The following is a 24,428-nucleotide window of genomic DNA, read 5'->3' on the forward strand; positions in this document are numbered from 1 at the left end:
AGCTATGATAAATCCGCTAACAACTGCTAGGCAAAGAAAACAGAAGTAGCCTAAGGTCTATACGAGGGTTAGTGCGTTTTCTTTTCTTCCCTTTTTTTTAAGGGGGCTGTGACGTCACTGCTGTTGATTGGCTCTTGTGTAGTAAAATGAATTGATAGACGTGCGTTAATCCAATCAGGCTCTCAGTAAAATATGATGCCTTTACTGTCCCTCGTAAATCTTACTTTATAAATAACCCGCGACAGGCACATTTAGTAACCCTCATATTCCGGTCATGCGGGTTATGGTTATAAGTCTAGCCTCCTTCATGAAACTTGGTTAAACCACATCTTCGACAGCAGATAGCGTCAACACTGGACAATAAAATAATCCAACAGGGGAATTTTCTTAGCTGAACACTAAAACACAAGTGTGCATGTAAACAGAAAAACTTGTTTTGGTTTTAGCTCTTTATATCATACAAAATCTAATACCCGCTCTTCGGTAAAAATAATTTTAGAATTAATTTCCTTATAGACGGACCACTGGACCACTGTTATCGGTGTTCTGATAGTTCTGACAGCATCTGAAGGCATCATTAGAAGTGCGTCCTGCACTTTCCTCTAAGCCAGTTGTTGACCTGTTGAGTAATATGCCGTCTGCCTTTCTCCGCTGAGCAGGACTGCTAGCCGTGTGACCGCTTCCCACTGTCCGCTCTCAGGTCTGCCCTGCCATGGTCGACCTAAACGGCGGCTGGAACCTGTCTTTCGCCGGGTGCGGGTTTCTGGGAATTTACCACATCGGAGTTGCTAGCTGCTTGCAGGAGAAAGCGCCCTACCTCATCGAAGGGGCCACCAAGTTGTACGGGGCCTCTGCCGGCGCTCTGACCGCCTCGGTGCTCGCTAGCCAGGCGTCCCTAGGTAAGACAGACCGCTGTGGCTCGTTAGCCTGAGCTTTATGCACACTCGAGGCAGTATATGGAGGACACAGGAAGTCCTGTATTATTATTGTTATTATTATTATATATTTATAATAACACATGTATATGTGGTCTGTTGTATAGATGTAGTTTTTCTGATATAGCCTATATTGAACTACACTGACTGATCTTAATGCTAAATATAATGTATGTTCGTATAGGCTATTTGAAAAATGTATCTTTGAAATGTAGCTCTAACATTTTTCAGTTCACTTGGTGGCGTGAGGAATTGTGAATTTGAGTAGATTTTAGTTAGAATGTCTTGACAAAACTTCCCCAAAAATGTATTTTTCTGCATATAGAAATACCAAAATATATGTACTTTTGATATTTCGTTTTTCATATACAGTATGAAACCTAGTATTGAAACAACAACATTCAGTTTCCCAGTGTCCAAAACATTCTTCATCTAAATGTTATTACCATATAGGCTTACAAATACATTAATATACATTAAAATGTACTTGTGATATATAAATGGCACTACTGGATCATAAGAGAAGTGTTTTGTTGGCTGTGGACAGTGTGTCAAAGGCACCCTTTCGCTTTCTCTCCCATGAATAAGCAGTGGAAAGGGCTGATGTCTGTAGAGAAGTGTATCGACCAACAAGAAGCTGCGTTGACCTCAGCATAGGTGATATGGAGAAAATCAGATATCACGATATTCTTGACCAAATACCTCGATATCGATGTTGCAGCGATATTCTAGTGTTGACAATTGGTGTTCTAACAAAAAAAAATATCTTCACACTTAGATTTTAGATGAATAATCATCAGTAATGTGGACATAATGTCTAAGTGGGAAAAAGGCAAATAATAGAACAGCTAGAACAGTCTGGTAGGTTCAGAAAAGTACATCACTTTACTGTAATACAGCCTTTAAAACCAGGAAAAGACAACACTTATGTCATATCACGATATTACCATATCCAAAATCTAAGACGATATCTAGCCTCATATCACGATATCGATATAATATCGATATATTGCCCAGCCCTACCTCAGCATCTAGGTTAAGTCATCGGAAGACCTCACACAGGCCACTGTTGGTCACAGACTCCTTAGTGAATATTGACCCAGTCACAGGTTGACACTTGAAAATGTTTTTATTCTGTAGAGCCTCAAATTCTTTTTTCTTTCTCATTTGTTTAGCCCAATGTTGTGAAGATGTGATCCAGGTGGCAAAAGAGGCCAGGAAAAGGAACCTGGGCCCCCTTCACCCCAACTTCAACCTGGTCAAGGTGTTAAAGTCTGGCCTGAATCGGGACCTGCCCTCTGATGCACATGTCCTGGCCTCGGGGCGGCTGTGCGTCTCGCTAACCCGAGTGTCTGACGGGCAGAATGAGCTGGTGTCGGAGTTCAACAGCAAAGAGGAACTCGTCGAGGTGCGGGGAGTTTTTGTGACATTGTTTTCTTTTCAATCTTGAGAAGCCTCTACGGCAGCGGTGTCAAACTCAATGTCACCAAGGGCCACGCCGGAAAATGAGAATCACATCAAGGGCCAGACATGTAGAATTTATTGACATGCTTTGCTTTTATTTAAAGATAAAGTCAAGCCTTCTCATTTACAGTTTGGTCCACATAAAGCCCCCCAAAAAGTCAGCAAAAAAAGTTCCTTAGCCATCACAGAATTGAACAAATCAAGCAAAACAATGATTACTTTTCGTCACCTTCCTAAAGTAATTTTTTTCAGGTTTTTCAGAAAACACAAAAAACTAAACGGCCTAAGTCACACGCTTGACATAGGCAATTATACTAAAGGTTTAGAATCACATGACCTGTTCAACTGAGGATGTAAGCAATTTTACCAGAGGTGGCCAGCACCATGAGGAGATGATTTAGGCAAAGAAATATGTTTTGTTAAAAAATGACATTGGCCATTATTTTAGGAAGGTGACGATTTTTAAAAGCAGGCTACCACACAGCCGACTCACAGCAACCTGTTCCACAGCCTGAACATGAAAACTCTGCTTCCGTGGGAGTTTCTGAGTCTCAAAGTCGACAAATCTGCCAAAATTTTGCTTTAAGTGTGGCGTAATTGTATTTTGAAAAACACCTTCCCGTCTTTTTGGTTTGGTGCAAAAAAGACGGAAAATAGGCAGGCCAAAATCTATTGTGAAACTAAAGTTGATATGCGGGCCGGATCAAAATTTGCGAGGGGCCGGGTTCGGCCCGCGGGCCTTGATTTTGACACACATGCTCTACGGCTTCCATCATGATAATGCAGGCCACAGGAAATCAATTTGCTGTGGTTTAACTCTGTCCACAGGCGCTGATCTGTAGCAGTTTCATTCCCATCTACTGCGGGCTGATTCCTCCATCCTTCAGAGGAGTGGTAGGTGTCTTTGGTTGAATTGCTACTCTTTGGTTTCCCCTTTTGCAGTGTTTCCTTTAGGATTTTTTTTTAGCAGTATGGGGCAGGTCTGTCCGAACAACATGAGCTGACAGAACCGACAAGTTGAACGTTGTCCAATTAGAACGGACCCACCGCGGTGACCTTTTTAGTGGAGCTGTTGGTTTAATAGTCGACTCGGAAGAAAGCCAACATTTTGACGATAAACTCCATCAACACAACAGTACGTGGAGTTAAACTGGACGGGCCCACTAACCTCTGAATAGTTCTACTGGTTGTTAAATTGCAATGTGAGCGGCAGCCAACGGGGGGTGCACTACGTCGGCAGGATCATTTAAAAGGCAATCGCGACTGCCTGTGCGTCTGCCCTGTTTCTGATACCGTGGCGGCAGAAATTTTGCCATGGCAGGCTGCCACTACAAAATCAACATAGACTGCCTTTTGGGATGCACAATTATTTTTACAAAATTGTATTTCATTATTTTAATTCTTCTCCTAAAATAGTCACATTGTTTGCCTAGTACATTACAGACCATTCATTGGGAACCATGTACTCATGTGACTATAAATAAAGTAAAAAAAAGGAGAAGGGAGTTTCAGTGGCAAAGAAAGGTCTTATTTTAAGAAAAATGTAGCAACAAGCAGGTTGAAAAGGGAAATGAGAGAAGGAAATCTGAATGTTATATTAAAAGTAAAAGCATGGTCTGTATTTCGAAGATAATTTGAATTGCCTTTGGGTCCAGCTCTAATTCAAAAACATATCTACCTTATGTAAGTATTCCAGGAAAACCTCAGTAAACGCCTGGGAGAATACTCCGCTGAAGATATCGGTCAAGGTACAAGGCAGCTATCATTAGAACAGAGATCATTTTGTTTTCATTACAAAAAATCAGGAGGAGTCGTTTGCATGTTTCGAAAGAGTGCTGTGATAATCATTTTAGCTGCGAGTGCTAGTTTCTGATACCACTGTCGCCTCTACATTGACTTATCAGCTGCTTTTGGACTTTGACAGTGATCTTATTGGGATTGATAGAGCTATGGTTACTGTGTGTGTGTGTGTGTGTGTGTGTGTGTTCAGATGACGTTATATAGCAGTAACAAAATGCAAATTTCAGGTTTGTCGCAATGAACACTGATAAAAAAGAAATCAACCAGATGACATGAAATATAATCTAAAAAAAATACAAAGCATAATCATGCGATGAATGAAGAAATGTAGTTAACAAAACAGGTTCCGTATTGAAAGCGTCTGAAGTATCACTTTGAAATGTAAGCGCATGATATCAGTCGGAAGCTTATCACTGCATTGACCCAACATTTCACATGAAGTGAAACTGTTTACAACTGTTAAAATGTAAAAATAGCACAATTCAAAGGTCAGACAACAAACACGACAGAGAAAAGTCTGGATTCAACCAGATGACATCAGGTATAGTAGGTGCATATGATAACTGTGCAGTTCCGGGTTCATTGAATGAGTGTAATCATTCAATTGAGTAGTTTACATTAGGGCTGCAGCTAACGATCAATTTCAGAGTCAATTAATCTGTTGATTATTTTCCCGATTAATTGATAAGTTTGGTCTATAAAATGTCAGAAAATGTGTTTCCCAAAAAGCCCAAGATGACGTCCTCAAATGTCTTTTTTTGTCCACAACTCAAAGATATACAGTTTACTGTCACAGAGGAGAGAAGAAACTAGAAAATAGAAGAATCAGAGAATTGAAAATAGTTGGCGATAATTTTAATAGTTGACAGCTAGTCGATTAATCTTCGCAGCTCTAATTTAGCGCATATATAAATCAATTAAAATGGCACAATACGTTTTTTTTGCCTTAGGACCAGCGGTCAGACAGAGAAGCTCCAGTCACAAAGTAAATCACTGTGGAAATACAGGACATCCCGAACAAAAAAACTATCTTTGTGTACACATCAGCGCATTTCAGTGTCTATTCAGAGGAATAGACACTGGTGTCCCAGTTTTGGTGCCAAAGTTCACTGTCAAGTATTCTGTCTGCAGGTGTTGTCTGTGGATTCTGTACATTGTGTACTTTCTGCTGCCTGTGGCCTCAGAGCCCAGTTTAGTGTGACTCACCAACTCCATGTTCATTGACCTGAGGCATGACACACTGTGCAAAATAGCCTTGGGGAGGAACTTGTTTTGGTGGAACTTGTGTACGTTCAAAAGTAGTTTTAGTTGTGCAACAGAAAACTCAGATTGGACAGATAGTCTAGCTAGCTGTCTGGATTGATCCTGCAGAGATCTGAGGAGCAGTTAACCAGAGTCCTCACAAATCCACCGGAGGTTAGCACGCCAACACAAAGTCAAGTCAAGTCAAGTCAAGTCAGCTTTATTGTCAGATGTACTAGACATGCATGACATACGGCACAAATGACATTTCAGTCCTCTCGGATCCACAGTGCAAAATGTAATAAAAAATAAGTGTTCTATAAATAGAAAAGACATAGAAAGAAAGGAAGAGGAAGGTTACGGACTTCGTCGAAAATACATGCATCCAGCGCAACTTCCTGCGGTAGCGGAGCAATCCCGGAAGTTGAACGTTGAGGATATAGACTGGAATGGAATGGAGTTTCAAAATCTCATTTTCCAGGCTTGGAAAAGTCATGGAATTAGGATTTTTTAGTGTTTAAAAAATGTCAAACAAATTTAGTAACACTTAACGCATTCCCATAGTTTCCTTATCATTTCCTAAAAAGGGAACTGAAATGTAAAGACGTTCTAAGAAAGTTCTTTAAAAGGACTATGTAATCTGGTACTTATATTAGGAAAAATGGAGACAGTGTTTAATTGCTTTTAATTAGAGAAATAAAGGGAAGATTTAGAGAAGAATTTGGTATGTGCTTGGGTTGAAATTTCCTTAGATTAGATTAGCATTTTAGCAGTTGTTTCTCAAGCAAACAACAGCTACTATGTATCAAATATATAAAGCCCTGGCTCTTTCTCCAGAGCTCAAATTAGTTGGTACTTGCAGTCTAATGCCAACTTCCATAGTTTTCTCAGAGGAAACATCCAAGGGATATTGTTATGAATTACGGGACCCATAAAATATAGTGTTACCAGCAGTTCTTCACCAGCTAAAGCCCCAGTGATACTGGATTTTTGACACAGCTATATTGACTTTTTAAAAGTGCTCTAAGCGATGTCACGCATTTTTTATTACACACAGCAAACATCTCCTCACTATCTGCTAGCTGCCTGTCTCCTGAACACACTGTAAAAAAACGCGGTCTCTGTAGACAGCCCAGGGTCCACAAACGCCAACAAAAACAAACTGGCCAACCTGCACCACCAAACATAACAAACAGTGTTCCAGCCAATAACCAACAAGAAGGATTTGGGGGTGGGGGTTGGGGGGGTTAGTGCGCGGAAGGGAAGGCAGGGGGACGTCATGAGGAGGAGGGAGGGGCGAGCTAGCCTCTGTTTTGTTTGACAATACTTCGAACGTCAACAAGAAGTGACGTCAACCGACAAACCGTCAAAGATATGTATGAAGCAAGACTAAGAGTCTACAGCCATGATGGCAGTGCTTTGAGCTAAGTGCTAACCTCATGCATGTCTGTACTTTTATTACAACCAGTGAGATTAAAATAGGCCCAATACTAATGCAGTAAATCCGATATTACAGTAAGAAGTTCAATAATGTAGGTTTTATTTCATCAAAATACACATTTCCATACCCTATATGCACATTAAGGGATCCTGAGCTCCATTTCCTTACTGACCTACATTCAGTCACGCTGGCAGACACAGACGCTACATTTTTCACACGTTCTGTCCGCTGGCAGCAGCTCTGCCAAGCTGAATGGGATTTTACTGTTAACACTTGGAATAAGGTTAATCCCTTCTCCTCTATGGACATGTTAAGCCCTTCTTCTCTATCTAAAATGGAACTGGAGTATTTCATTACATAAATAAATGGGTAAAGTCTCTAAAAAAATGATGTCACCGGTACATCCAAAAATGTTAGAGCGATGTGACTGCCAAGGGGAATTGGCTTCTTGTTTTTGGTACAGAGCGGTTGGCTTTTTAGTAGGCTGAAGTGTCTTTAGGTTATAATGTCAGAGCGATCGCAGGCTCAAAGTACCATAATCATGGACAATATCCCAGATAGACATAGTGCAGTGATTGAACATATTGCTACTAACTACTCTTTCAACAAAGTTTTAACTACTTCAACTTTTGAATGGAAGTAGGTACTTACATAGGGCTGAGTATCGTTCAAAAACAATTGATACCGGGGCCGGTACCGGGGCCGGTACCAATGCCAATACCGTGACTTTGATACCGGTTCCTAAACGATACTTTTTTCCAATACCAATTTTATGAAACAAAAAGAAATTACAACATTACACATTACGGCACAAATCTTTATTTGTTTTTCAGCTTCTACTACGTGAGCCCTGTCTCTGTGCGTAACGTAGAGTTTTTCCTGCCTGCCTCTACGGCGTTAAACGTTAGACAGCCAATCACAAGCATTATTAGATCTTTGTAAAGGTGTGCTGCATGCTTATTGGCTCACTGACTCTGATTTACTCGTTAGGCAGTCTATATCCTCGACGTTCCACTTCCGGGATTGGTCCGTTGCCGACGAAAATTCCGCCGGATTTTAGTTATTTAGGCCGGATATCCGTTACCTTGGATATCCAAGGTAACGGATATCTTCCTTTGTGTTAGCGTTCTAACATCCGGGGGATTTGTGAGGACTATGGTTAACTGCTCATCAGATCTCTGCAGGATAAATCCAGACAGCTAGCTAGACTATCTGACCAATCTGAGTTTTCTGTTGCACGTCCACATGTTCCTATTTTGCAGAGGCACCGTTGCTCCATACGGCGATTAGCCCCGCTCGACGATTGTGATTGGTTTAAAGCAGAGATCTTCAACAGGGGGTCCGGGAGTCACTGAAGGGGGGCCTCCGAATTATTGTCAAAAAGGTTTTTTCATAAATTAAAAAGTCTTAACATAATTCCAACATATTATTAGCAAATATAAATCACCACTGATGATAGGCTCACTGGCCTATAGGTAATGTAGTCACTAAGGTAGCCATCTACAGATACAGTTCATCCTAAAATTCTTGTGCCACATGTATGTTTAAATCATGCCAACAATTATTGTTTTAATAGCTTGGTATTCTATGGAAAAAAAGGTATGTATAAAGGCTTCAGGTCGCCTACACGTTATTGTAGGCCTAGGTTAATAAACAACTTAATTTCATACAATATATGTAGTAGGGGGTCCCTGCTCTGTCTCTCTTTTAGTTAAGGGGTCCTTGGCCTAAAAAGCATTTCTTTAAACCAAACCACTGGTTTAAAGAAATGCCAAAAAACCACAGCATGTTTTTCTGCCATCCCAGAATGCTGTGTGGATTCGCCAGACCCTCCTCCGCAGCACCGCGGTGGAGAAGGTCTGGCATAGCGAGACCACTCCTTAGGTATTGTAATTGGGTATGGAATGACGAGGCATTTTTCGATACTCGATACTTTAGAGACACTTCGGTCGGTGCCTAAAAGTATTAAATTCGGTAGCTGCCCTATACATACAGTACATTATTTCTGTCTCTTTTTTTTGTATCTTTAGCGTTACGTGGATGGCGGGATCAGCAACAACCTGCCGCAGTCTGATTTGAAGAACACCATCACCATCTCTCCCTTCTCTGGCGAGTCTGACATCTGTCCCCGTGACGACTCCACCAGCTTCCACGAGCTGCGCTTCACCAACACCAGCATCCAGATGAACCTGGGCAACATGTACCGCCTCAGCAGGGCCCTGTTTCCCCCGGAAACCAAGGTAGGCCATGCTTCCGCCTCAGAGGGACGCCCTGTTGCAATTGATAATGTTGATTAAAAAAAAAAAATCTAAGACAATAACAAAAAATTATGCAAAATGGTGGTGCACTTTTTGGAGAGAATTTAAACGTTGGGTGTGGTTTACTTGGCTGAACATGCTTAAACGGCCATCTAAAGGTCAAGTTTTTGAATCAGAGTAATTTAATGACTGAGAAATAAAGCTGCACCAATCAATTTTCTTATATCAACAATGGTTCCAATTACTGTGTGAGAGGAATCATTGTAATGAACACACATCCAAATCTGCATTTGGAATCTGCAAATGCATCCAAATCTACATTTCCCCTCGGCTCTAACCTTTTACATTGCAACCTCTATGAGCTGATAGTTTTGGTTTTTAGTAGAAATAGCGAAGTAGAGTTTTTCCTTAGACAGTTAGACAGCCAATCACAAACATTAGTAGATCTTTGTAAAAGTGTGCTGCATTCTTATTGGCTCACTGAGTCTATATCCTCGATGTTCCACTTCCGGGATTGCTCCGTTGCCGACGGCAATTCCGCCGGATTTCACTCATTTATGTCCGTTGCCTTGGGTGGACTATGGTTAAAATAATGTGATTAGATAATCTTGAAGATGAATCGAATGTGAAATATTTAGTTGAATGTTTGGTGGACCATTTGATTTAACATATTTTTTCCTCATAATTATTATATTCACAGTTTTTTCACTAAGATACATTATGGAATAATGTTACATATCACAGATTGTTTAAAGAAATCCTAATTTCAGTGGATTTTTCACTTATATTTTATTACTTTATTTAACACGATCGTAGAATGTGCAATATGTAGCTAAAAATAAAATCGCAAATCGAATCATAATCACAATATCTGGCAGACAAATCGCTATGAGATTTTTTTTTTTTTTACCAAATCAGCCCAATTCAGCCCTAGCTTTTAGACCCAAAACACTCATGACTCACTCAATGATCAGTATGCCAGTATTAATGAAAGTAATTCCACACTCTGACACTGTAGTGGATTGCTGACTGATTACAAGACGTATGCCTCACTGTCAAAGGTGGATAAAGTCCCTTGAAGACACACATGAGAGCTGGAATGGACAAAGTGCAATGGCTTATTATTGCTATGATTCATATGCAGATCACCTCGGCTTGAGATATATCTTCTTAATCTTTCTCCGTTCCCTTTACCCATCACTGACAGAAGAGAAGTATCCAGATGTGCCCTCCCCTGTGCTCTGGTTTTCACCTCCTGTCACTCTCCTTTATCCCACGTTTTCTCTTGTTATTCCCTGGCCCTGTGATTAATGTCAGGTAACTTTGAAAATGGGGTGAGCGTTAGGGTAGAGCTGCGTTGTTGTTACACAGCCTGGCTCCTCACCGCTCCCCACACATGCGCGTTATGCCGTCTGGTTGCACAAATCTGTGTGGGGGGAGGTGTTGTTGCTACCACATTTCTAGAGACAGGAATGATCTCTTTGTACCATAACACATGAAAAATGAAAAACAAGTCTACCCATACACGCTTGACGCAGTAACTCTATGTCAACTTGTCACTTCACACATATTGACAGGTGCTGTATTGACATGCACAGGAAAAACAGAATTTGAATGTCAAATAAAAGAGATAACTATTCTGACCCACTAACCCCTGTCCCGATCATGCCAGCCACGGGATTGGCTGTGAGCGCCTCTGCTGATGCTAGAGCTCTCTTATAGAAGCTCTCAGAGTACTTGCCAAGTCTTTATTAAGTGAATGGGACATTTTTTGGAACTAAGTTATTTGCTTTTTTTAAGAGTTAGATGAGAGGTTTGATACCACTCTTATGTGTGTACATTTAGTATTCCACGGAAGATTTAAAAAGCCTAGATAAAAATCAACTAAAGAAATAGATTAAAATACAATACATATTGCTATATATCTGAGTATTCCTTTAAAATCTCCATACATTTTTCTGTGTCATATATGTTTTTGTATGCTCTGTTGATTCCTGTTCTGTGTAACACAAATCGTTTACCTTTTCCATTGAGAAAGTCAATAATAAGAAATTTGAACATTGAATGTTGAATAATTTCTGTTTTTTGTTCTTATTAGTGAGTTATCTTTATGAAAAATAGCTTACCGGTGTAAGGAATTTGTTCTAACGAGGCCCTAAGGCCTGTCAAATCTGACTCCAATTTATTAATTCCCGCGCCTTCTTTAATCTGAATTAAGTTTCCCAGAACACAAGGATCAATCTGAGACGAAGAGTTCAGTTAAGCAAAGGTTACTGAGTACAGCATAAGAGTTACAACACAACTGTGGGTTCACGAACAGCATCTAAGTTTCCCTGGCAACAGACATTAAGTCAGAGATGGTCCACCGAGATCTTGTCTGAAAATGAACTCTGATCTGTATGCTCCCCTCACAGGGGGGTGTCTTCTCGTTTCTAGGCAAAAACTGTCATCTTTCTTTTCACGCACACACATAAACTGGGCTGCCTTTCTCAATCAGTGACATCATTAATTGAGGAATTCAATTCGGGAATATGGGTGAGCCATTTTTAGGCTGTTGAGAAAATGACAGGTATTTCCCGAATATAAGATAAACTCTTTTGCTCTCCACAGGTAATGGCTGACATGTGTCAGAGCGGTTATAAGGATGCTCTGCGCTTCCTTGAAGAAAACAGTGAGTATCCTCCTACTGTTTTACTATGGTGACCCTCAGATAAGCTCGCCTAGTTATGATGTATCCCTATCAGCCGCTAGCTTAACCTTCGGACTGTGTCAACTGATGTCATGTTTTGTGGTGCCAGACCTGCTGATGCTCGATCGTCCAACCTCGGGCCCCGCCATGCCAGAGAGCCCGCCCACCACCTGCTGCTGTAAGCCTACAGAAACCACACAAGAGTGGGTGCTTCGGAGGCTCCGCCTACTGCGAAAACAGCACTGGTGGCTAGATGAGCAGATTGATCTGCCCACGCCCATCAAGAAAGGTGTGGTGTCATCCCAGATTTTGTGGTGCCTCTGTAAAGTATGTTGACATGCTGTGTGGTTGACTGGTCCCGTTCTCTGTGTGTCTGTCAGTGTTCTGTGAGGCCTGCCAAGACAAATCCGGCCTGTATACCAAGGTGTCCGAGATGCTGCCAGTCAGAGTGGCCTCCTACATGCTCATGCCATACACACTTCCTGTACAGTCGGCCTACTCAGTAGCCCAGAGGTGAGTACACTGTAGATCTAAACCATTGACTGTAATAAAAAAAAAGACGTGACGTAGCAACAGTGAGGTCACCCATTTGTTTGGGGATTACCGTTTTGATGCCTCAAATTTGGCATTTGGCCGTCGGCATCTTGTTTTTCTGAAACCGGACGTGACCACGTTTACACAAGAGGGTGGAGCTGAGGAGGATGATGCGACTAATGCCGACCTTACACCAAACGACTTTTCAAGCGATTACACTGTCGCAGATTATTTTCCAATATGAGAAAGAAACCCTGAGAGTCTTGCTAGAGTCGGGGCGCTTTCCAGTCGTCTCAATCGTTTGGTGTAAGGTGGTCATAAAACTCAGTCCCAGTCGGTCTTTTTCCCATCTTGACATTCCGACAAAATCAAACGTGTTTGATATTATCGTAAGTTTAAGGTCTTGGCAGTGAAGTTAAAATTGCACTACTATTTAACGCAACTACGAGACATTTTTAACCGGTCATGAATCAATTGATGCCGCTCTGCTCTGCGCCCGTCAGGAGCAGCTTCTCGCTGCACAGCCGGTCCCCCGGAGCAGCACAATCTCCGGGAGAGTCCGGTACAGCCTGATCTCTGCAAACGGAGATCCCGTTAGCGCTAGCCTCACAGCCGAGCGTTCAGTTCCATTCAAAACGATGCAGTTTAGCGGTCTTATCTGCGCCAGCCGCATGTGTAAAATATATTAGCTGTGGATGAGAGGGAGGCTGGCTGCTGGAAATCAGACGTTTTGGCACTGGTGATTTTTCTTTGGCGGTGGCTATAAACCTCTTTGGGGGGGGCGCCAAAACTTTCTCTGTGTAGGAAAAACCCTTTCCCCATAGACTTCTATAGAAAATTACTTCTTTTTGCAACCAGTGGAGTCGCCCCCTGCTGGAAATTAGACAGAATGCAGGTGGCACTTCTGCATTGGCTTCACTTTTCAGAGATGGAAGCTACAACCAGTATTTTTTACAGTCTATGATGATCTATGTCTGCCCTTTTAAGCAAAAGAGTTCTGCACTGAAAACTCATTCAGTCAGGTCCATGACCAAGTTGCTTTGTTTCCGTTTTAAACATCAGTTCAGTGCCTGTTCATCTAATATGATTTCTGCTCTGCCCCAGGTTTGTGGAGTGGATCCCAGAGGTGCCAGCTGATATGCGCTGGCTGTGTGGGGTGGCAGGTGACATGTACCAACAGGCCTGGAAAGGAGCACCGGCTAGCTCTATTGGGTAACAGATGGTTTTCCATACAGTGCAACATTCAGTCATACAGTTATCCACCTGCAAATTACAAACCAAGAAGGTTGTATATAAATGAAAATAGCAGAAAATTACATAACAATACAAAGAACAAAAGACTAGGGCTGGGTACCGAATTCAATACTTTTTAGGCACTGACCGAATTGCCTCTATAGACTCGAGTATCGAAAAATGCCTCGTCATTTAATACCCAATTTCAATACCTAAGGAGTAAAATCGCGTCAGTGAGCCAATAAGCACGCAGCATGCTTCTACCAAAATCTAATAATGTCTGTGATTGGCTGTCTAACGTTACACATCGTAGAGACACGCAGGAAAAACTCTAAGTTACACCCGTGCTCACGTAGTAGGAGCTAAAAAATTAAATAATAAGATTTGTGCTGTAATGTTGTAATTTCTTTTGTTGTAATGGATTTTATAAAATTTGTATCGAAAAAAGTATCATTTAAGATTATAGGTATTGGTATTGGTGCCGGTATCGAAAAGTTTAGAACGATACCCAGCCCTACAAAAGACTAGAGGTGTCACGATTCTCCAAATCCTCGATTCGATTACATTTTGCAATTCTAAGGTCACGGTTCATTCGATTCTCGATTTTTTATATTTTTTTTTTCTAAAGGTTGCTATGCCATTTTTAGACTAGACTTTTATGCAATATAATATCTGACCTTTGTTCGCATATATTGTTCGCATATATATATATATATATTAGGGACGTCAAACAATTAGAAAGATTAATCACATTTAATTGCATGAGTGTCCTAGTTAACTTGCGATTAATCGCAAATTAATCGCACATTTCTGTGCGATAATAATCTGTTGATAATAATAATAATAAGATAAATGTACTTTAAAAGGGATATTTTTTCAAGTTTTTAATGCTCAAGAGGGATTTGAGACTAGACATCCTCAACTGGTAACTCAGTTCACATCAACAGTACATGGAAATAACTTTTTGTCTTGTGGAGAGAACCATCTGGAAGGGCTTTAAGCCCAACTTGCCATTCAAAAGACCCTTTTCTTTATCCATTTGTGTTCAAGGTGCTTTGTTTTACTGCTAGCCATCCTCTCCCGTTCATGGATGTATTATAAGACCTGTAAGACGTGCTCTCATCTCCACTGCAGGGGGTTTATCTAACCATCACAAACCTGATTGCCTTGTTTTCCCAGTGTAACTTTAGCTGCTGTTATCATCGTAACTGGCAAATTATTGGCAGCCACTGGAGGACGCTCAAGCCCTTATTGATGTCAAACTGACCCAAAACAGGATGACACAGACACAACATAACTTTGCAACATAACATTTTTGTTCCTGAGCCATCAGAGCAATGCAGTAGAAGAGTGGGTCCAAAAAAAACATGAAATCTGTTTGCCTACTGGACTTTCACACATGATGACCACTATGTGGTATTATGATTTAAACCACTGTCATTTTAGTAGACCAAATAGTTAAGTTCAAACCTCTACAAATGTGATCTGTATAGATAATAGATAATCGCTTAAAATCAATCTGAAATTGGGACACTTTGTTTTTTTTCAAATGTAAGGAAGGCCCAAAATCATCTTAATTTATCTAACGAGTTTGAGGCATTAAGCATTTTAAAGAAACTGTCTTCATTGCAGTAAAGGCCTCAGCATGCTTCAAAGAAAGTGCTTGTCAGGTCATCTAAAAGCATCTAAAAAAAAATTTTATGACAGCGGAATCAGACGAGATTGCGCCCAACATCCCCCAACCCACCACCCTCCCAACCTAACATTCCGAAATCCTACAATCGCACTCATTTAATTCATCTTCTCTCTCTCGAGCTCTTTGTTAAGGAAAAACTCAGAAGCAGCTTGACTCTGCATATGGCGAAGTAGAAGTTTGGGGAGACTTTGATGACTTACACAGAAGCATTTAATAAACTCTTGATCAAGGAGATTTAGGATTAAACAGAGTGTGGTGTTGTGTAGTGTCATCCCAATTTTGAGGATCTGTGTATTTCCAAAAGGCATTTATCTCCTGCTGAAGCTGTAAAGTTTGGGCTATGCAAAGATATTGATGGCGCCATAACATAGATCTTGTTGTTGTGCAATACCAGTCTAGCTTCCTCTGGGGAATAGGCTATCTGCAGATGCTGTTTGTTTTAAAGATATGGTGTGTGTGTGTGTGTGTATGGCCCTCTGGCCTGTTTACATTTGATCATTTGACTATCCCGGAACACCACATTCCCTTGTCAGGCCCTTCTCACTCAACTCTAGAGACACATGTAGATTTATGCATGCCCCCTGGGCAGGCTTAGTGATGAAGTATGTCCAAATAGATCTTCTCGACCCCTAACCTGTGACATGGGCAGGCATGGATTGGCCGTCGGGAGTACCGGGAGATTTCCCGGTGGTCCGGTCTATTTATGTACTTTTTTTTTGACCGGCCCACAGAGAGGAGAGAGATCACATGTTTGGCCCACTTGTGTGTCTTTCATGTGAACACTGGCCATTCACATCCTTGGTCTTTGACTGACCGGCCCACAGAGAGGAGAGAGATCACATGATTGGCCCACTGGTTTGTCTCTCATCTGAGCACTGGCCAGTCACATCCCACTATGGCCCACTTCCATTCTACCATAGAGAGAGAGAGAGAGAGAGAGAGAGAGAGAGCGCATTTAAGTCCCGCCCCCACCGGTAGTGAACTCCACAAAGTGCCAGTAGCTAGCTAAAAAACACGAGATTTAAGCATGTCAAACGATGATTTTAGCACCTTTGTCTACCAGAGAGAGTTACTAAGCTAATGCTAGTTATATTTTAGCAAGCTGAGGCACTTGCAAACATAGTAGTCAGTCCCTCCAGAAAAACGCGATTATGCGATCGCATAATTCAATGCATAATCAGCCAGCGCAAGTGCAAGGATGGATGGTTGGTGTCTAGCCGATTGTGGTGGGCTGGTCTGGGTCTCAAGAGTCTAGTGCTGATTTTTTACCCCAGTCCAGCCCTGGACCTGGGAGTGACCTCTCTTATTTTAAGTTTCCCCCTTATCTAATCTTAACATTTACATTGTGTTTCTGGAATTTCCAACACAAAAATCTAAATCTAATCGCTTTGAGAGCGGATCTCCGCGGCGCATAGGCACCACTTGTAGCCGACCTGTAAGTATGCTTCAAATGACCAAGGTTGTACGAACTGTTGTCTGCATATATCAAAAAAAAAAATAAAGGACGGAGGTATCACTAATCCGTCCTTTTCCATGTGTAGAACCGTTACCACTGTGAATGTTTTAGAAAAGTAATGGTCTGTTGCCTACATTCATGCCATCCATCACATCGAAAGCATTCACAGTGGTAACACTCAGTTATACACATGAAAAATGACGGATTAGTGATACTTCCGTCATTTTTTTTTAGATACAGTCAGACGATGTGTACAACCTTGGTCATTTGAAGTATACTTACGGGTCGGCTACATTGCAGCGTAACAAATGCGGAGCGGATGCTCCAACACTACGCTTCCACTATAATGGTGCGTTCTTTTTGTCTTGTAATCGCGACTAGTAGCTCGAGCGTGACGTCACATCCGTGTCGAAAAACGAAAAACTAAATTGTTGCATTCTTTTTGTCACACAATACTACGAGTCGGAGAAAAGATGGATTTTTGTAACATTTTTAGTAACATTTAGGATTCTATTCACCCAGTTATTGACATATTACACACATATATTTCACAGTTTGATACATGAAAATTACGTTTTGATTAACGTTAACGTTAGGCTACTGCTCTGCTTTCTGCTCAAGACTCGGCTTAAAGCCATTGTTGTCATATAGCAACCGAGCGTCTGTAGCCAATTTCAGCTGCACAAGCTACAAAATAACTAATCAGGCGGTATTTAACTCCTAATAAGACTGTAGAGACATGCCTATAGGTAGCAGTATACAGCTCTATGTTTAACTCCTAATAAGACTGTAGCGACATGCCTATAGGTAGCAGTATACAGCGCTATGTTTAACTCCTAATAAGACTGTAGAGACATGCCTATAGGTAGCAGTATACAGCGCTATGTTTAACTCCTAATAAGACTGTAGAGACATGTCTATAGGTAGCAGTATACAGCGCTATGTTTAACTCCTAATCAGACTGTAGAGACATGCCTATAGGTAGCAGTATACAGCGCTATGTTTAACTCCTAATAAGACTGTAGAGACATGTCTATAGGTAGCAGTATACAGCGCTATGTTTAACTCCTAATAAGACAGTAGAGACATGCCTATAGGTAGCAGTATACAGCGCTATGTTTAACTCCTAATAAGACTGTAGAGACATGCCTATAGGTAGCAGTATACAGCGCTATGTTTAACTCCTAATAAGACTGTAGAGACATGCCTATAGGTAGCAGTATACAGCGCTATGTTTAACTCCTAATAAGACTGTAGAGACATGCCTATAGGTAGCAGTATACAGCGCTATGTTTAACTCCTAATAAGACGGTAGAGACATGCCTATAGGTAGCAGTATACAGCGCTATGTTTAACTCCTAATAAGACGGTAGAGACATGTCTATAGGTAGCAGTATACAGCGCTATGTTTAACTCCTAATAAGACGGTAGAGACATGTCTATAGGTAGCAGTATACAGCGCTATGTTTAACTCCTAATAAGACGGTAGAGACATGTCTATAGGTAGCAGTATACAGCGCTATGTTTAACTCCTAATAAGACTGTAGAGACATGCCTATAGGTAGCAGTATACAGCGCTATATTTAACTCCTAATAAGACGGTAGAGACATGCCTATAGGTAGCAGTATACAGCGCTATGTTTAACTTCTAATAAGACTGTAGAGACATGCCTATAGGTAGCAGTATACAGCTCTATGTTTAACTCCTAATAAGACTGTAGCGACATGCCTATAGGTAGCAGTATACAGCGCTATGTTTAACTCCTAATAAGACTGTAGAGACATGCCTATAGGTAGCAGTATACAGCGCTATGTTTAACTCCTAATAAGACAGTAGAGACATGCCTATAGGTAGCAGTATACAGCGTGCGTTTAACTCCTAATAAGACTGTAGAGACATGCCTATAGGTAGCAGTATACAGCGATGTTTAACTCCTAATAAGACTGTAGAGACATGCCTATAGGTAGCAGTATACAGCGCTATGTTTAACTCCTAATAAGACTGTAGCGACATGCCTATAGGTAGCAGCATACAGCACTATGTTTAACTCCTAATAAGACTGTAGAGCACATGCATACACACTGTACTGGGTAGCAGTATACAGCGCTATGTTTAACTCCTAATAAGACGGTAGAGACATGCCTATAGGTAGCAGTATACAGTCATGTTTAACTCCTAATAAGCGGTAGAGACATGTTATAGGTAGAGTATAATATTTTAACTCTAATAAGACGGTAGAGACATGCCTATAGGTAGCAGTATACAGCTATGTTTAACTTCTAATAAGACTGTAGAGACATGCCTATAGGTAGCAGTATACAGCTCTATGTTTAACTCCTAATAAGACTGTAGCGACATGCCTATAGGTAGCAGTATACAGCGTATGTTTAACTCCTAATAAGACTGTAGAGACGTGCCTATAGGTAGCAGTATACAGCTATGTTTAACTCCTAATAAGACAGTAGAGACATGCCTATAGGTAGCAGTATACAGCGCTATGTTTAACTCCTAATAAGACTGTAGAGACATGCCTATAGGTAGCAGTATACAGCGTATGTTTAACTCCTAATAAGACTGTAGAGACATGCCTATAGGTAGCAGTATACAGGCTATGTTTAACTCCTAATAAGACTGTAGCGACATGCCTATAGGTAGCAGTATACAGCGCTATGTTTAACTCCTAATAAGACGGTAGAGACATGCCTATAGGTAGCAGTATACAGCGCTATGTTTAACTCCTAATAAGACGGTAGAGACATGTCTATAGGTAGCAGTATACAGCGCTATGTTTAACTCCTAATAAGACGGTAGAGACATGTCTATAGGTAGCAGTATACAGCGCTATTTTAACTCCTAATAAGACGGTAGAGACATGTCTATAGGTAGCGTATACAGCGCTATGTTTAACTCCTAATAAGACGGTAGGAGACATGTCTATAGGTAGCAGTATACAGGCTATGTTTAACTCCTAATAAGACTGTAGAGACATGCCTATAGGTAGCAGTATACAGGCTATGTTTAACTCCTAATAAGACGGTAGAGACATGCCTATAGGTAGCAGTATACAGCGCTATGTTTAACTCCTAATAAGACTGTAGCGACATGCCTATAGGTAGCAGTATACAGCGCTATGTTTAACTCCTAATAAGACTGTAGAGACATGCCTATAGGTAGCAGTATACAGCGCTATATTTAACTCCTAATAAGACGGTAGAGACATGCCTATAGGTAGCAGTATACAGTGCTATGTTTAACTTCTAATAAGACTGTAGAGACATGCCTATAGGTAGCAGTATACAGCTCTATGTTTAACTCCTAATAAGACTGTAGCGACATGCCTATAGGTAGCAGTATACAGCGCTATGTTTAACTCCTAATAAGACTGTAGAGACATGCCTATAGGTAGCAGTATACAGCCTATGTTTAACTCCTAATAAGACTGTAGAGACATGCCTATAGGTAGCAGTATACAGCGGCTATGTTTAACTCCTAATAAGACTGTAGAGACATGCCTATAGGTAGCAGTATAACAGCTATGTTTAACTCCTAATAAAACGGCAGAGACATGTCTATAGGTAGCAGTATACAGCGCTATGTTTAACTCCTAATAAGATGGTAGAGACATGTCTATAGGTAGCAGTATACAGCGCTATATTTAACTCCTAATAAGACGGTAGAGACATGTCTATAGGTAGCAGTATACAGCGCTATGTTTAACTCCTAATAAGACGGTAGAGACATGCCTATAGGTAGCAGTATACAGCGCTATGTTTAACTCCTAATAAGACTGTAGCGACATGCCTATAGGTAGCAGTATACAGCGCTATGTTTAACTCCTAATAAGACAGTAGCGACATGTCTATAGGTAGCAGTATACAGCGCTATGTTTAACTCCTAATAAGACTGTAGAGACATGCCTATAGGTAGCAGTATACAGCGCGTGTTTTAACTCCTAATAAGACTGTAGCGACATGCCTATAGGTAGCAGTATACAGCGCTATGTTTAACACTAATAAGACGCGTAGAGACATGCCTATAGGTAGCAGTATACGCTATGTTTAACTCCTAATAAGACTGTAGAGACATGTCTATAGGTAGCAATATACAGCTATGTTTAACTCCTAATAAGACTATAGAGACATGCGTATATGGTAGCAGTATACAGCGTATGTTTAACTCCTAATAAGACGGTAGAGACATGTCTATAGGTAGCGGTATAGCGCACGCTATGTTTAACTCCTAATAAGACTGTAGAGACATGTCTATAGGTAGCAGTATACACGCTATGTTTAACTCCTAATAAGACTGTAGAGACATGTCCTATAGGTAGCAGTATACAGCGCTATGTGTACGACTTCTTCATTTGGTTACAACAAAGACAAAAGTGCTTAAAATTGTAGATAACCACAATGTTTACTACGTGTGATGCACGACGTAGCCCTCTTTGAAAGTGAGCTCGGGGTCCTCTGAGTTCAGACGACTTGACGAGTCATATATATACGACCTCGGGGGCGTTCTTTATGCAACTTCCGGGTCGTAACTCCGGAAAACAACTCGTAAAACGACTTCGGTGGACAAAAAGAACGCACCATAATCAATGAAACTGGCTACACCGGACACAAGAGCAGCGCCTAAGTGATGCATATGCTCCGCGGAGAGCCGCTCTGCATGCGCGAGGTGTGTGCGGCCCTTTTACACAGAAATAGATCATATAATGTCTATATTTATTTAAAATTAAACCACCGATATGCAGTAAAATGAATGTCAGTGAGCGTATTACCAGTTTTGTTTTGAGAGTTTCTGTTTTAATTTCTTGTTTCCCCTTGACGTTTTCACAGCGCTATGCCGGCTCCAAAAACAACCAACAACAACAATCCCAAAGCAATAGCTCTCCGTCCCGCCTGTGACTCACACAATCCTACCTACAATGCCAGTAAAAAGATACATTCCGCGGCACATCCGCTCCGCGAACGGTCCGCATATACGTTACGCGTGCATTGTAGCCAAACGATAAAAATGAAGCGTGGAGCTCTCGGTGGCCCAGGAGTTCTGGTAACGAAGAACCTTTGATCTTTGTTGCATTTTGCTTCTATTCATGAATGTGTTTTTTTTGTGTGAAATAAACTCTTAAACATCTGTGTATTTCACTTTACAGTGAGAAAGGCCTGAGGAAATGCCTGAGTGCGCCGCCTCTACCTACAGAGTGTGAGAAACCAATGCAGAGAGACAACCTGCCTGCTCTTTCCTCCATAGAGCTCCACGGTAACTCCTGGGAGAACGCCAAATCTACCTCCTCCTCGTCCCAAAATCATTCTCGCATCATCCCCTCCTCTCCGCAACAAGTCTGCTTCTATGTCGGCTCACAGGGTGATCAGCAGTAAAATGATTCAGGACCAGAACTTTAACAACGATTTGGTCAAATGTCCACTTTCTGTGAGGAGCTGGTGGATTGATGGACTGGTTAAATATTGAACCAATGGTGCGTAAATGTTTTAAGGAAACACACATTTATCTCTGACTCTGAACACTCCAGGCAGCACCGATATTTCACTGGGTGCTCTGGGAGACAGTGTCACAACTCACCCAGGATCATGGATGTGTTTTATTATCTCTTTTAATGCACAGCACAGAAATGTGTCTAGTTTCACAGTCTCACTACAACCCTACCTACCTGTTTGTTTAACATATACTCAAACGTAACAGTCATTCCTCATTCCAGTACAGCTTATTGAATCAAGAGCAGGGTTCCCACACATCTGTCATGGACAACATTTCAAAACTTTTCCATGACTTTTCAAGGACCCGTAATAAGATTTCAATGGGCATTTACAACATGTCACACGAATATAACTGTATACTACACTTTACTCCAAATGTTAATTATTGTATGAAAAGCTTTTTTCAATCTAAATGTTTATATTAGTTGAAGTACTTCAAACTACAGGCACAGTCAATCCACTTCCTTTATTATATCAGGCTGGAACTGGCTTTCCAGCATGAGGAGAAACCAGACCGATTGTACTATCAGTGCATTTTTAATGCATTTGATTGTAAAATCATTTTGGGATGCAAAAACAATGCATACATACTACATAATATTTCATAGCTCTCTATTCAATTAAATTCAATTTTATTTATAGTATCAAATCATAGCAGTAGTTATCTCAAGACACTTTACAGATAGAGTAGGTCTAGTGGCAATAATAGTCACAATAAAGATAATGCTACTGTAACTAGAAATAATAGTTGTTCAGGGCTTAGTAGGGCATAGAAGGGCGTAGCAGGGTATAGCAGGGAGTAGCAGGGTATAGTAGGGCGTATCAGGGCATAGTAGGCGTATCAGGGCATAGTAGGGCATAGTAGGGCTGCTCACAGATACAAATTGCAGCGGTCATTAGAGAGCCATGAAATATTAAATGATCACCTCCCCGGTCTTATTCAAACGTATCAGATTCAAACATAATTTCAGCTAGCTGGAGGGAGAGATGGAACGCAGGGAGATAACGATAAAACGTACTGTACGTGATGGTAAACAAAACACACATCAACGCAGATTAGAGCTACAGCACGTCTACAGCTTCAGTCAATAATACATGGAGGGTTATCCATGAAAGATTGCTGTAACAACTAATTACATTTAACACGACAAAATCCCTTGACTTTTCCACGCCTGGAAAATGAGATTTTAACATTCCATGACTTTTCCAGGTTTTCCTCGACCGTGTGAAGTGTCTCTATATATCTGTCTGTTTAGGTCATGTCTGTTTTTACAGTAGTGATGTCTACAGGCACCAAATGACGACTTCTAGGGTACACGATGCAACTTCTGGCAGCCATATTGGAGGACTGTCGGCCTCTTTATTAATTTAAAGATCCCCTCCTTCTGTTTTTCTTATGTTTAAGTTCCCTTAAAATATGATATCTTGACTATACTGACTTGTATCTGTGAAGGTTTGTCACTAGAGAGGTGTTTTCACATTCCTCTCCTGAAGAGGGCGACGTCTGCGTACTTCTGTGAAATCTGAGATTCAAACATATCCCGGGCAAGCTTGATTAGGTACGTCACTAATCCGTAAACCAATTGCTGTCCAATATGCAAAAGCCAGCAAAGAAGCCAGATCCAGTATTTCTCGATGAGAGAGAAAGAGTAGAACGTGCATTCAGCCTCTTTTCAGAAAAAAGATGCTAGCTACACTTAACCATTCTGATACGTCTTCTAGTCGCTGATTTTATTGCACAACAGACTCCTCATCTGAGTCTAGATCTGACTGGCGCCGGGTTCAGGACACCTGGCAGGCTGCGGAGTTCCCGGTACTTTGGGCGCTTCCACCTTCTGTCTGAAGTCGGGCTGAGGCTCAAACATATGGCTGAATCTCTCCATGTTTCCTCTAGCCATCTTGACACACACCATCTTTTATCAGTACTGTAGCTCAAGCAGAGGTGGTGGGAATTTCTCGATAAGAACGAAATAGTTTTTAGGTGAGAAAACCATGTCAAACAATAAGTATTTAATTAGTATTTTTACATAATTCAAAGCATGTCTTTAATACCACTTTCACTGGCTAATCTAATCTAATTTCTCATCAAATCTGACCAGTTTGGTTTTTGACAGTGTTCCCTCAGTGGCCGTGGCTACAGCTGGAGCTCGGCCCTGCCGATTACTTTGGTGATAAGATGGT

General features: G+C 41.1%; 1 protein-coding gene across 1 annotated transcript; it reads left to right on the plus strand.

The window, feature by feature from the left end:
• Positions 1-278: 278 nt before the first annotated feature.
• pnpla3 (patatin-like phospholipase domain containing 3) lies at positions 279-23,677 on the plus strand. The gene is made up of 9 exons (XM_039792325.1): positions 279-899; positions 2,111-2,343; positions 3,228-3,293; positions 8,913-9,122; positions 11,751-11,811; positions 11,939-12,118; positions 12,210-12,342; positions 13,468-13,575; positions 21,905-23,677. The coding sequence occupies exons 1-9, from the start codon at positions 713-715 to the stop codon at positions 22,128-22,130; spliced, it is 1,404 nt and encodes a 467-aa protein (XP_039648259.1). The 5' UTR covers positions 279-712; the 3' UTR covers positions 22,131-23,677.
• Positions 23,678-24,428: the final 751 nt, after the last annotated feature.

This window comes from Perca fluviatilis, chromosome 23 (genome assembly GCF_010015445.1).
Source record: "Perca fluviatilis chromosome 23, GENO_Pfluv_1.0, whole genome shotgun sequence".
In the NCBI taxonomy this organism is placed as follows: domain Eukaryota; kingdom Metazoa; phylum Chordata; class Actinopteri; order Perciformes; family Percidae; genus Perca; species Perca fluviatilis.

What these genes read in the sequence shown, in the direction of transcription:
- pnpla3 (XM_039792325.1), top strand. Translation starts at nt 713, where the DNA reads ATGGTCGACCTAAACGGCGGCTGGAACCTGTCTTTCGCCGGGTGCGGG. An exon ending in GCAAAGAGGAACTCGTCGAG is followed by an intron (nt 2,344 to 3,227) that starts GTGCGGGGAGTT and finishes CTCTGTCCACAG; the next exon opens with GCGCTGATCTGTAGCAGTTT. An exon ending in GCCCACGCCCATCAAGAAAG is followed by an intron (nt 12,119 to 12,209) that starts GTGTGGTGTCAT and finishes TGTGTCTGTCAG; the next exon opens with TGTTCTGTGAGGCCTGCCAA.